We start from the raw sequence: 14,760 nt of genomic DNA on the forward strand, positions 1-14,760 counted from the left end.
GAAAAAAAAAGACGAAGTGCCTTTATGGACGTCATTGATGATGAGTTGCGTTGTAAATTGCTGCTATCCCGTTACTTAATAGCCGCGCAGCTCCTTGACTTGGTGATGTGGCGTTTAACTCGGACTCTGAAAGAAATACATGAAGATATTCAGAGAAAAGGAATCGCCGTTAGAACAAGCTATATTGCACAATAGTCACACTACAAGAAGAGCAGGACCGCGTCGTTAGTGAATTGTAAAACTCAAGACATTAAGATCGTATAGAGCTGCTCCGAAATACATATTCGGGTGAAGAAGTGCTGGGGACGACATCTTGCGACGTTTTGACACCGTGCGCGTTCTTTTAAAGGAGCGCACTGACATAATTTTTATACCTCACAATTTTTTCTCGTCACATGCAGCACAATATCCTCTAAAACTGGAAAAAGGACTGACCGGCGTCAGAGTGGTCACAAAAATTTACTGCACTAGTTGTTTCTACGAAACAGCTTCGTTTGCAGTGTCGGAGCCGTGAAGGACGCCATGATACAATGACCCACTTCGTTCCGGCAGTCGCTGCGGCTGCCACAGGCGAGAGCAGCCAGAGCGCCGCGCTCTTGTCTATACTTTATGAACGGCGACAGCATAACTAACTCTAGATTTATGGACCCTTTTAGCGGAGCAGTTTGTTCTAGAGGAACGAGATGGCGCTTTCGGCGGCGCGCCGCACGTTGCCTCAGCGAAAGCGCACGAATACGAAATAATTAGGCTACCACTCCTCCCTGATTCTGTGCAATCAGCTTCCGGAAATGCAACTGGGTTTTAGTTAATGAACTCTGCTCCATTCATGCTGAAAAATGTGGAACGGTAGAGAGAACAGATGTGCAGTATAGTTGGCTGCAGAAATAGTGACTGGCACACTAAGGAATGGAATGAGTATGCATGTCCAAGTTCGCGGGCCGCTGCTACATGCGGACTGCTTGTGTTGCCAGCTCTTCGCGATGTACGGCTTTCCTGGATAATAAAAAAAAGAATAATCCTCCAGAGTATATCGCTAACCTTCAAAGAAAGGACTACAACCCCGGAACGTAGTTAAGAGTAAGTATTGTTCGTTACACAGTGAGAAATGGAGTAGGGCCGCCTCCTGGCATAGTAACGCATCCAGCCCAACTCACACGCAAACTCACGCCAACGCCATTGGCAACGTGTCAAAACTAAGTGAATGGGCGCACTCTTGAATCTTTGCACTCGAACGGGAGACGGCGACTACAGTGACAGCATACGAATGTTCGAGGCTGAGAGTTTTGTGACGGTCCACTGAGTAAGCGAACGATTAGCGATAACGCGTCTTTGCTACAAGGTATTAAAATGTACAGACCATCTACGTTCCAAATATTGTGCGCAGCAAGAACAAGTATATCGCTACTGAGCATATTTCCTAGCGATTAGGCAGAAAATAAACAAACCGATAGTGACCGCGCCGAGGAACGTTACCGAGTCAGAAACAAGACCAAGCCGCTGGTTCAAAGTCTTTGCTAAGTGATGAACGCAGAGGAAAACATACTGATCTCGATTTAATTCATAAGCGGAAAGTTTGGACAGCTTAAAATACATTCTTAGCCCCGCTTTTAGTATAAGCACCGTATACGCTGCTCGCGCAGTCCAGACAAGGCGTAATAGCGCTTATACGTCCTCTGTAACTGTGACGAAAGCTTCGTGTCGTTCACCCGGTAACCTTCTACGATATCGGCTTAAAAACAGATTTTCTGATCCGCACCAGCGTCATGCCCATCCGTTGCAAACGTGGAGGCAACGGAAGCAGCTGAGGCAACGAATGGACGCATCACCACGAGATCAAACATTCCGGCGCCCACAGAATTGCTGTGAAAAGAGTCTATTGATTCACGACGTCAGCAAATTTTGCTCTGTGTCATGATGTCATGACAATGTCGATGACGCCAGCATGGTATTTCCAGACGAGCTGTAGTACAATATATCTGATGAGTGCTTTACAACTGTCTTAATTGTTCAGAGTCACCCTTTTACGAGCGAGAAACAGATATAAAATTATCTTTGGAATAAAAATCTAATGAGCGCTTACAACTGTCATAATTGTTCAGAGTCATCCTTTTACGAGGGAGAAGCAGATATAAAATTATCTTCGGAATAAATATGCTGCTAGCGACATATTTATGCTAACAGATAAGTTCGATATATAGTCAGTCTTTGCTAAGACCGTTCCACGGGGTTTGGTTAAACACAACTTCAGAAGCTGTTGGCACCTGCTGTCCAGGGCTCCATGCGCCGCTTGACATACTGGTCTACGAAAGTGCTTTTGACGTATGCTAAATCTCTGACAACATAAAAATAGGGAACGCCATCGCTTAATTAGGGGACGGAAAGAAATAGCGGGTTGCAAATGCTTGAGCGTTTAACGCGAGGTGCACTTGGATATTGGAGGTTGCCTTAGATTGTAGCCCTAAAGTTGACGAAGAGCACGTTGAACCAACGGCGATCCGTAATGGAAGAATGCAGAGGCGCCCGTTCAATGGAAAACCCTTTCTATTGCAATGTATGCGAGCTACTAGACGCCGGCCGCAGCTATCAAAAGCAGGGAAGGCTGCAAGCGGTTTTTATTTAGTCTCATCCGGCCTGGAACACGAAGTGTGAATGATAAGGTAGCTGTGTCATAATGCCTGCGCCGTAATTTTAAATATTTCTTGAACATTTCTGAGTAGAGCTGAATATAATCAATCAATCAATCAATCAATCAATCAATCAATCAATCAATCAATCAATCAATCAATCAATCAATCAATCAATCAATCAATCAATCAATCAATCAATCAATCAATCAATCAATTGCTACGGCGCCAGCACAAGCTAAGCCTGTTGATAAGGACTTTTAGCGTTTCTCGGCCCCTGCATTGAGCCCCTGTTTAAAACCTAGTTAACGCCAAATGAATACAGACCAGGCCAAAATGTTCAATGTAGAAAGAAGGGCAAATTGGAAATCAAACATTTCGACCGCTTAAGGGTGAAAAAATAAAAGGAAACCGAAACATTTCGGTATGTTGCGCGTGACATTTCGGAGTGTATTTATTATGACAGCAAAATCAATTCAAGACTCCTTCCTGTCCCGTCGCTTTTTTTTTCTGTGTTCTTCTAAGGCCCTTCTTTTTCCCTAAGTGCTGGGAATATCGCAGAAACGTTAACTGAAGTCTGGCTCTATACAGAAATCGTTAATTGGCTAAATTCTGTTTTTGAAGACAAACGTGCGCAATATCAAAAGCATGATGAGTTCTTGAACAAGTACGACTTATGAAAGTTGTACTTGTTGAAGAACTCATCATGCTTTTGATATTGCGCACGTTTGTCTTCAAAAACAGAATTTAGCCAATTAACGATTTCTGTATAGAGCCAGACTTCAGTTAACGTTTCTGCGATATTCCCAGCACTTAGGGAAAAAGAAGGGCCTTAGAAGAACACAGAAAAAAAAAAGCGACGGGACAGGAAGGAGTCTTGAATTGATTTTGCTGTCATAATATATACACTCCGAAAGTTATAACTGAAAAATCAGATGTTTATTGAGTAGCATTGACTACGCATATTTTTCCTGTAAACACCTCGCGCGTGTACTAACTGCGGATAACTGATGTCCACTATACTCCTCCGGGCATTTTTCACACGACAGCTAATTAACAACACAAAACAGTGTATGCAGAAAACGAGTCCTAAGTTCTGCAACCAAAATAAGCACGGTTAGCTTGTGACATCTGAGGATCTCATTTTAAATAGATGTTGTTTATCAGAGCATCTTTAGATGGCAATCTAGCTAGTGTTTGATCATCTCAGCGGTAAGCCCGTAACCGTACACCTTTAATCAGAAAAATTACCGTGACTCTGTCGTTATTACATTCGTGATGCGATTTTCATGATAACGCTCACCAATGAAGTAGTAGGTGCTCGCTCCAGCGACCAGCAACAGCCAGATTATCGTAATGGCCACAAGTGCGGCTACCTTGCCAGCTGTCTTGCCTCTCTTTATCCTACGTGATAGAGGGGAGCGATAAGGCGTTTCGTAAAACGTGATTAGCGTAGCACGAAATCCCAAAATTTCTTTTGTAAGGGAATAAAGTTAGGAAAAGGTAGGCGTGCGGACACGGAATAAAGCAGAAGGAACCGGTAAACACAAACATCGTTTCCTCTCTGAATGTGTCCGTGCCTGCGCGCCTGCCTTTTTCTAACCCTAATCCAGAAGAACCAGCTCTGCTTTCTTTCGATCGTTCAAAGAGAATAAAAAACAACCATCGCTGAGTGCCTAGCTCACTCCCTGGGTGTTTCCTAACACAGACCATAAGCGTTGTCTTAAATCATGGTGTCGTTTCAGCTCCCAGCGCACTTTTGCTGGAACGTAAGTCGGGGAAGACCCTCTCGCATAATATGACGAGTTTTTTAATCATGCGGCTTGTTTTCTCGCGTTTTTTTCTTTAATAACTTTTTTTCTTCTGGACTCGTCATTTTCAATATGTAGTTTACTCCATCCGTTAAGCAAGTGAAACGAAGAAAATAAAATTTTGGTTTCTAGTACACTCCACATCAAAGAACCAGCAACACAACTGATGAAGTGGAATTTCAAGGAACCTGTGTGCTGAGGGTTAACATTTGAGATTGAGATGAAACGTGAGCTAGGTTTCCTAAGTTTTGCTTTGGTAGAAGGCAGCTTTGTATCTCCAACACGTATGGCACAGGCAATCAAACCAGGCCCGCCCCAGAACTGAGCCCTATAGTGAATTCTTATCTTCAGTCGTGTGCGGCTGCTAACAAGAACAGGTGAGCTACTACTTATTTAACATTGTTTGTTTTTTATTGGTACACTTTCGGTCTTCTTCTCTCCTGCCAAAAGGGGCAGGAGAAGTGAAACGCGTTGACGAGACTGCCATCTCCTCGAGAAGTCGAGCGTGTGTTGTCTGAGAAAGCGAGCCAATAAAATGCTAACTATAGTACTAGGTAGTGTTGGTTAAGGAACTTTTTTTCCACGCAGTAGTTCCACCTTATGGGAATCACTGGAAATGTTTGTCGCAGCAAGAAACTTGCCACAAATAAGACATTCCCAGTTTGTTCGTCGGGTGCTAGTGTCGTATTTCTCGTCGCAGTCTAGGCTATGCATGTAAAAAGTGTCTGCGTCCCTGTTTTATTAATTAAGCAAACAACGCATAACTATGAAGCGGTTGTTTGGGAGCGGTCCTAGGTATTCATGCTTCCATGCACAAGGTGAAAGGATGAGGCGAAACAAGAAGAAACGGCGTTCACTGTGTCTGCCAGTTCGTCGTTTTATTTTTGTGCCGCATTTGAAAGCATGAAAGGTCATTTACGCTAAGTATGGCCAGCAACTTGACAGCACGTTGATCACAGTGTGCTTTCACGATAGCTTTTTTCAATGTTGTACTACGTATTAGAAGAAAAGACGTTAATTACAGCAGTAGAAAACGAAGATTAGGTAAGGAAGTCTATAAAGCTGAAATCGTCATTTTGCTGTTAACTTCTGACACATTTCGCAAACTACCAGTACCATGCTTGTTTTGCGTTTACAAACCGATTTAGTGCTTTAGCCCAAACCATACCGTATAAGAGCGCGATAACAATTTTTGATACTTATTTTCGTCCCCATATTTGAATTCTTAGGCATTGATACCATTGCTAACGCAATGCTTATGCCGAAAACAAGTTATATTCAGTTAATGTGCCTTTTTGCAAAGGATATCTTAAGTGCTGTCCTTTCACAACACATGTATTTCATTTAATTTCATTTCATTTATTTACTCTCAGGGTCGTACAGGCATTACAGAGAGAAGTGGGAGCAATAAAAGAAGAAAAGGCTAATGAGCTAGCGCATTGTCATAGAGAGTCGACTTGAACACGTCATGATCAGTGATGGTGACGATGGAGGCGGCAAAGCGATTCCAGTCTTGGCTTGTTTTCAGAATGATGGCTTCGAAATATACGTTGCTCTTGCACTGAGGTACCCCAGCTTTCATACGATAATCAACGCAAGGTGACAAACGGATTATCTAATGTTAGCTTCTAGAATCTGGGAGTATACTTCTGCATTGTAACAGTATGTTGCACCGCTGACAAGGCGTCCCACTAAATTTGTTTCCTCTTTACTGCGAGACCAGGACCACCTTTCACAAAACCTTTCCTACGTAAGTACAGGCCGAGAGTGTCCATCACGGTGACAATTTTCTGATCAGGTTGGCCCTTGCCCCAATGTTCGCCAATTAGGAAACGTTCTTACGTGTACAAGAAGTCTGTTGAATACTGGCTCTGGCCATCATCCTTTATTCAATGTTTGCTTTGAACGTTACTGTGCAGGGGATGGAAAACAGCACACACATTCTTTTTACTTTGAGCAGGACATTTATATGGCTTATTTTTCGCTGAAGGAAGGCATGCACTGAGACAGACAGAGGCTGCCACGATAGCGTGGTATCCGTTCTGGCTGTGCTGACCTAGGGTCGATCTGTACCACGAAGGTAGAGCCTTAGAGAAAGGAAAAAAACTGGGTAGAGGCCCTGATGTCACTTTCCGTAAAGCGCCCTCGAACTTATGGGGCAGTTCTTCTTCCTATCTACTTGCCCGTTGTCGCCTCGGTGTCAAGCGCGTGCGCCCAATGACGCACGCACTAGGCCACATCTTCAGTCTGGCAGATGGGTTCGACGTGACGTGTGCAATGACTAGTCTCACCTTTAGTCAAGCAGAGCCGCCCTCGCGTTGGGGTAGCGTGCCCTTCTCGTACCCCGAAGGCCCGGGTGCGATTCCCACCGAGACCGAAATCTACCAAATTTTCTTTTCAAAACCATTAATTTATAATGTGTTTGAGGAACCTCTCTGAGAAATGTGACCGCCAATTTGAGCATCTTTGGCGTGTTTTTACTCTTTGCGCCGTCATCCATTTTTGGTACCATCGCTCGGCCAGGCCGTCGCCGCCGTATTTTCGCGTAATGGGGCATATTATGCTTTTGCACTAAAGGGATAACAACGGGGTTATGGGGGCGAAATGCGAAAACACCCGTGTGCTTAGATTTAGGTGCACGTTAAAGAACCCCTGGTGGTCAAAATTTCCGGAGTCCCCCACTACGGCGTGCCTCATAATCAGAAAGTGGTTTTGGCACGTAAAACCCCACAATTTAATTTTTTTTTAACAACGGGGTTTGTCGCACATCGCTACATGCCGAGTATCCCGGTACACCAATGCCACGTTGGCTCAGTCGTCCTAGCTTGCATGAACACCAGCGCCAGAGTACCCTCTAGGGAATAATTGCAGGAAACTTAAGGCCTGCAGCGCAATGCGCTGAATTGTTCAATTTAAAATCTTCCCCTTGGTGCTAACCAATAATATTGGCGGAAGGTGGCGAGGGCGCTGGAGTAGAGAACAAGACGGAAAGGAGGAATTGCCGTACAGTCGAACCCGGTTGTAACAAAGAGGCTTGTGCGCGAAATATAGTTTGGTGGATGAGGTAATTAAAGGAGTACTGACACAAAAAACATCCACGTGGTTTTTTTCTTCTTTAATAAGTAGGTAATGACCCGGTAATCACGACACGAAACCTCATTTACTTCAGAGCGCGACAGGTAATTATTTGCAGTCTTTTTTGTAGCGACCAGTCGACGTTTCGGTTCCAGAGAGCAACGAGACGGGAGAAGCGGGAATGTAAACAAAGTGATCACGTGTTCGCAAAAAGCCATGACGTATGCTCTGACGCGCAGCCAGCGTGCGCGATCAACTTGCTGAATATTTTCGTGCGACTGCCGCATCGGTCGGACGACCGCAGCCAATGACAGCGCCGGTAACGTGAACGTCATGGCGACGTGGTAGACCCGGCGGTGCGGGGCCGGCGAGCGGGCGCCTCACCGCTCTGATCAAGTTTTTTTTTCTCTCCCTGGTCGAAACACGGGCCTCTTTCGCCGCTGACGGCGGCACATAAATCGGCTACAATTTGTTTCTGACACGAAATAACTTCTAGAATAAAGTGGCCTTGAAAGAGTGCGAGTTATAAACCGTTGTGCGAAATAGTAAATCGTTGGCGTGATTTCTACTCGGACGCGGTATGCGCAGACGCGCCAACAATCGCCTGTATACGAAGCGGCTCGCCTGACTGGCGTGTTTACTCATCGCTACTAACGGCACCGGGAAAACTAACCGTATTTTCACTTAAGAGAAACATAAATGTTCAGGCATTGATTGTGCTGACGAATTTAGGCGCTTTATTACGAGCCGCGGACGCATCGCAAGGACCCTCGGGCCCGGATAGATGGCCGGCGAGCTAGACCTACATCGTCTCCTAGTGATCGCAAGCTCGCCTGGCATGCTCGTTCGCTTCTGTCGGCGCCAATGAAATCAAATGTGCCGCAATTTAAGCGTGACATAACTGTGTACACGTTGTGCCGACTAACATAGGCGCTTCATTATACGAGATGCAAGCGATCGTGCCACAAGCGCCACCGGTGTCGGATTCGATGGCCCAGCGAGCTATGCCTGCCGGCTCCTGGCCATCGGCGGCTGTCAACGGATCCGATACTGCTAACGCGGCCTTGCGGAAACACGTCTACAGTGCTCGCATAGACGTGTTTATATTGTCATGAATTGTTTCAAACAAGATAGCTGTGCAAATACGGTTGCGTTCACTTTCTGTTCGAAGTTACGCAGCATTCGGAACTTCCACGCAGGGGCGCCGGTTCTGGGCGGAGCTACCCGCCGCTCGCTCATTCGTACCGTGTCTCCCGAATCGCCGCATGCGGCAAGTCGCACACGACGCGCCGTACGACAGATCGCACGAAAAATCGCACCATGTATCTCGCGCTTTAGACGTGGCCAATCACTTAGCGACTCGGATATCGCGGCCGGCGATGGCGAGGACGAACCTCAACAAAAACCTTGCATCGGCCACCATCAATGGTAAGACACAACAAATCGGCGTTGAACGTTGTGGCAGCGCAGTCAAGCTGATAGTGTGGGAAATAGCCCGATGTACACGACAAAAACTGCAGTTGCAGCGACACGGAGAGCATCCCACTACAAGTACAACAGCTAGAACAAGCAACAGCAGAGGAGAAGAGCACATGTAAGCCGCATGGCAGCCAACGAAAATTCGTGACGTAGCCACATGACGTAGAGTTTTCTTGGCTATTTACAATCCCGCTTGATGTTAATGTCGTGAGGTGCTGTGTTTTGCGGTTGGCTGCGCGCACGTACTTTAAAATTGATTTTAAATATGTTCTAAGCGATATTCGCCGTTGATATTTTATAGACGATGTGTGTGTGACCAACTAAATCGATCTCACAAGTTATCTCGACTTGGAATTGTTGTGTCAGTACTCTTTTAAGTACACGAAAACTAACCTACAGCGAACTTAAATGAATTTTTGCAACACGTTGTTACATACAGATTTGTTATCTCCAGCAGAGAAAAGAAGCAAGGAAAGCATTAATTTACTGATGACAAAACTGCCTGTAGGCAGTAGTTTTTTTGCCAGTGTCTTGAATTCTTCCTCGGCGCCGCTAGGAATGGCGTTCTCGTTGCGCGAACTTGTGCGGAGCTGCTCCAATGCACTGCCCCCGTGTGGCCACAGTATCGGCGCAGCCCGTCAACCACAGTATGTGCGCCCGGAAAAGTCAGTTGACACGGCTCCTCATCTGGCAGTGGCCTGCCCGAGTTCCAGATATCGTATGTCCAGTTCGTTACGTTATATTACATTCGTACAGGTTAGTTAGTTTTCGCGTGTTCGATGAAGATAATAATTCACGTTATCCAGGCTCGTTACATTCGGGTTTGACGTACGGCGACGTTATGCTCACCAGGAGAGCGGCACTTCTTCGTCGCTTCGTCCTCGTTGCGGTGGCGGAGTCTCCCGCATCGAGTCCAGCTCCACTTGCACCATGTCGGCGGGACCTTCGCCCGAGGCCCCGTACGCGCGCCGAGGCTGCATGAGGACTACCTCGCCTGCGTGGAAGCATCGTGGCCGCAAGGGGCATTACACGGCGCAAGGCGTGAGAGCAGCGTCCGTACGAACAAGAGGTAGTAGGCATGGTGTACCATGTAATACTGATGCGTCTACTAAGCGTCGTGTTAACAACAGGCCGTGCCAACAAGCTGTCGTACAACAAACAGGCCGCATTCGCAGAACACTATAGAAAGTGCCGGAAGTCGTGCAATTCACTAGTGGCTATATATGGCGACAATTCTTGTAATTTTCTTTTTTTGTCCCCCTGGGGTTCTTTAACATGTGCCCAGTGCACGCTACACGAACGCTTGTTGCATTCATCACCGCCAGCGGACGTAATCTGCAGGTGGAATCGAAACACGGATCTCATGAGCCCGACGCCACAGCCACAGAACTAGAAACTGCGGCATTGCTTCACAACCAGATCCCAGTTTTGGCACGTAAAACAACAGAATTAAAATTTTCAAACTTAATTCTTCTTGTCCATCGTAATTTGCTTGCACGAAGCCACGCTCCCACTATCACCAATTGACGGCACCAATTGGCGCGATGGATGATGATAGATGAATATAATCAGAGTGTTCAAAAACACAGCTTCAGTTATCATGCGATGAAGATGGATGCACACTGTATAGTACGAAAAATATGTGTGTTTACAAAACATCTCATATGAACATGGCGCTCTATTCTCAAACAGGCCGAACAACAGACCAACCCATACAACGTAGCGGACAAGTGAGAGGCCGTATATTGAAGAAATCTCAGTTGTTTCGTAGGAACAAAAGGGCGTATTTGCCAATTGTCAAAAGAGCACGAGCGCGCATTCACAAAACATCGTGCTAGTAAGAGGCCGGATTCTCGAACGTATTGTGAGACAAGTGCGGCAAGCTTGGAGGGCTGGTGAAGTTGCACGATGAGAGGTCGTGCAGCGCCTTTCATGTTCATTTCTCCTCTCAGTCCCCCTTTATTGCACTGTTCATTATGTAGTATTATACGAACAACAGACCGTGCCTATAAAAGTACTGTGCAAGAAAGTGGTCATAGAGAAAAAGCTGTCGTATGTACGGGTACATTGTATCGTACGAACGACCGCTGATATTGAATACGAAAAAAGAACTGCGCTGAAAAACCTTTTCGTTGGCAAGATATGTTTCTCACACTTGGCTAGCCTTTACTACCACTACGTAATTTTGGCTCCTCTAAGCGGGTTCTTACGAACTGTTCCTGCTTGCGAATGATAATGAATCTGGGCCAACATCCAACAGAAAGAAATGGCTAGAATAAAAGAAAAAATGCCAACAACATCAGCTCATTATTTCAACACGTCTGCATGCTGCGAATACATCGAAGAAACTGTTTGTGTCAAGAAGCGACTCGGCGCATTTCATTAACTAACTGCATTAGCGGTATGGAACTTGATGCCACGTGACAGCAAAAAAGTAAATAAGAACTAATAATACACTTAATTTACAAGTAGAGTTAACGCACTGAACTCGATACAATCGGTGATCAAACAGTAAATACAATACACTCCAAGGAAACCTTAACATGAACCGCCTCTGCTTTTATCCATTGGAGTCTGCATACTTGTATACTAACGAGTTGGCCTAACCTACCGTGGTTGCTTAGTGGCTAAAGCGATGGGATGCTAAGCACGAGGTCGCGGGATCAAATTCCGGGCACGGCGGCGCGTTTCGATGGGGGCGAAATGCGAAAAACATCCGTGTACATAGAGTTAGGTGCGCGTTAAAGAACCCCAGGTGGTCCAAATTATTCCGGAGTCCCCCACTACGGTGTGCCTCATAATCAGATCGTGGTTTTTGCACGTAAAACCCCATAATCTTATAACCAGTTGGCTTACAGTTGATGGGCTCAATACAATTCATCTTGGTCATTTTTCTGTCTGTTAGAAGTGACTAAGGCATCCAAAATTTCTTCCTTTGTTCCCGCAGTGTTTCGTTTTTGGTGGAGACACTCCTTATATGTAACTAAGCGTCCTGTAGCTAAAGGAAAAGGTCGCATGGTCAGTCCGTAAAGAAATGTCTTGATTATCGCGCGCGTGTCGTGCCAGATTTTAGGCAATCTCAGGCTCTGACAAACGGCGAGTTGTGGACATCACATGCGTTCGAGCGAAGTGACTGCAGAGCACCGTGGCAGCACAGCATCGTGGCAGCACATCCGAAAAAAGAGCAGCTTTTCAGAGCTTCTTTTCTGCCGGCATGGCAGCTGTGACGTTTTACGTGGAAGCTCGTGTACTTCAATTTATATCAACACAGCTTGATGGGCGAGCTCGTCGATTTAGGTGCATGTCCAAGAACCGCAGGGGGCCGAAGTTAACCTACAGCCTCCCACTACGGTCGTCCCTCATAGCCCGTGTGTGTTGTTGTGAGGTGAAATTCCATAATTTGATTTGACTTCAGTGGAAGTGACCTGTAAATAAAATCAACCGACAAACATCATGGCCTCTAGGCCTTTACACGCAGGCAAATATCTATGGGTAAATTCCATTTGTTGTACCTCTGCAAGAGTAAAAGGTAAAGAGCTCGCTTACCGATAATGACGTCTCCGCTGCCCGTTCGCCGGAGGCGTGCAGGGCCGTCGTCGTGCGCATCATGCTTGGGCGAGGATGGGGGCGACGTTGCTCGTGCCGGGCGGACCTGTCCCGAGGAGGGCAGGACGGCTTCGCCACGGTGCAGCGGCGAGTGCAGCTGACTCGACAGCGTGCTGCTCTTGCGCACCAGCCGCACCATGGGGTACGGCATGCTGCTGACCGGTAGGCTCTGACCTGGGCGCGTCGGAGTATCTGGGTGAAGAGACGAACGCGGGTGTGTCTTGACGCGGTGAGCATAAAGTCACTCACTCGGGCTCACACATTTCCGGAGCTGAAGTATCGGGGAGCGGTTGCTTCCTGTACAAATGGTAAGCACTTAGCGGAACAAAAAAGGACCCGGCGAGAACACATTAAAGGGGCCCTGAACCACCCCTCGGGCTCGGTGGAATATCATTGTCCGCGGGTAGCACACGCTGCTGTGAACATCTCAGCCAAGTTTTGTTGTCGTACGCGGTGCGTAGAGCTCGCAAGCGGATAATGGTCACCTTTCTCTCAACAGCTCTCTTTTCAACAGAAGACCCTGTACTCACTGTCTTCTGGAAGCTTTATTTCGTCATTGGACGCTTTATTTCGTCATTTTCTCAGACGGCTGCTATTGACCGATAGCTGACATCAAACTACGGTCGGCTACATGGCGTAGATACAGCGGCCGCCGCGGGGTGCCGATGCGAGTCCACTGGCTAAGTGCACTGCGGCTCGCTGGGGATAACCGCGTTTGGCTTACGCTTAGCGCGTCGTAGGCACCAAAGGCGGAAGTGGTGGAGTCTACGTTAGCACTCAAAATGAAATTTGAACTGCGCGCCATGGTGAGATATAGAAGGCGGACGTTGTGGGCACGTCCGGGCTTTAGCACGTCCCACTGCGCCCTAGCCTTCGCAATGCAAGGTATTGAAGAAGGAACGGGAGCACAGCGGAGGCATTGTTTGATTGCCAATAACTCCGCTTCGTCTGAACGCATTGATGTACCTTTCATGGCAAAGTATTTCTCAAATAGCCTATTTTCACTCCGAATGCTTCTCTACACTTCGACAAAAAGTGGTCCAGGTCCCAATAACGTACATTTCTTGTGTTGCTAAGCGTTCAGCTTGCTGTTATTTTCATCATGACCGCAGGGTCATCGCACAACTCCTATTCATTTCCCGCTGCTGCACATATGCCAGGGAGAACGTGTCACTTAAGGTTACGCTTAAAATTTAGTCAAGATTAAATGTTTTGTCAGCATAAAGTCAAACGCAAACATGTTGCAAACCGATAGATTGCGTTGTTGCACGCACTTTCAGGTTCGTTTCCGTTTGTAACGTGACCCGCCGTGGTGGCTTAGCGACTGTGGTATTGTGCTGCTAAGCATGAGGTTGCGGCATCAAATCCCGACCATGGTGGCCGCATCCATGGGGGCGAATTGCAAAAATGTCCTTGTCCAGTGCATTGAAGACACGTTAAGGATCCCCTGGTTGTCAAAATTTATCTGGAGTTCCTCACTACGGCGTGCCTCATAATGAAATCGTGGTTTTGGCATGTAAAATCCCAGAATTCAATTCAATTCTTCTATTTCCAGTTCGCGTTTCAGTTTACGCTGACGGTACGCAAGTACTGTAAGTGAATGAGCCAACGAAAAAAAAGAAGCTGAAATAGCGTAACTGGCCTTCGACTCAGCATTTTGCAAATAGGAAGATAGAGGAACACGATATCTTTACTGATAACGAGCACATCAGAAAGCTACTTAAACTAAGCTCGGCTATCAACAAAACGCACGTTGCAAGGTGCTCTCGCTCACCGGGGGGCTCTTCAACAAAACCGTCTTCTTCGGCCATGTCCAACAGCCGCACGGTCACTGCGCTGTGAACGCTTGTTGAGAGACAGGGAGCTCTTCCCGCGCACTACCCCTACGCGCCCAGACTATGCCAACATCCGAAGCTTGGGCTGCGTCCTGCGCCACAGGCGAAGAGGCTCGTCGTCTTCCTCTACTGCTTGCAGCTCCTTCGTCAGGATGGCGACAAGTGCGTTTAAGGCACCGAGTCAAGATTGATTAATGCGAGACATTTTTATCTATAAACTGAACGCTGCTTCACAATTTCTTTTGCTGAAAATGGCGAAGAAAGGTTCTTTGGGTTTTGTATTAACTTGAATTTATAGAAAAGACGACAGCGCAGGTTATTTCTTCATCT

At 46.7% G+C, this 14,760-nt stretch overlaps 1 protein-coding gene across 2 annotated transcripts; it reads right to left on the reverse strand.

Moving 5' to 3' along the window:
• LOC126535775 (uncharacterized) lies at nucleotides 1-14,540 on the reverse strand. 2 transcript variants are annotated; one of them, XM_055073524.2, is made up of 5 exons: nucleotides 14,370-14,540; nucleotides 12,536-12,769; nucleotides 9,839-9,983; nucleotides 3,928-4,028; nucleotides 1-126 (listed from the first exon to the last, which is right to left on the reverse strand). In XM_055073524.2, the coding sequence occupies exons 1-5, from the start codon at nucleotides 14,404-14,406 to the stop codon at nucleotides 32-34; spliced, it is 612 nt and encodes a 203-aa protein (XP_054929499.2). In that variant the 5' UTR covers nucleotides 14,407-14,540; the 3' UTR covers nucleotides 1-31. The 2 variants fall into 2 exon arrangements, with proteins under 2 accessions (XP_054929499.2, XP_050038526.3); XM_050182569.3 differs by having other exon boundaries at nucleotides 12,536-12,787.
• Nucleotides 14,541-14,760: the final 220 nt, after the last annotated feature.

Source organism: Dermacentor andersoni, chromosome 4 (assembly GCF_023375885.2).
Source record: "Dermacentor andersoni chromosome 4, qqDerAnde1_hic_scaffold, whole genome shotgun sequence".
In the NCBI taxonomy this organism is placed as follows: domain Eukaryota; kingdom Metazoa; phylum Arthropoda; class Arachnida; order Ixodida; family Ixodidae; genus Dermacentor; species Dermacentor andersoni.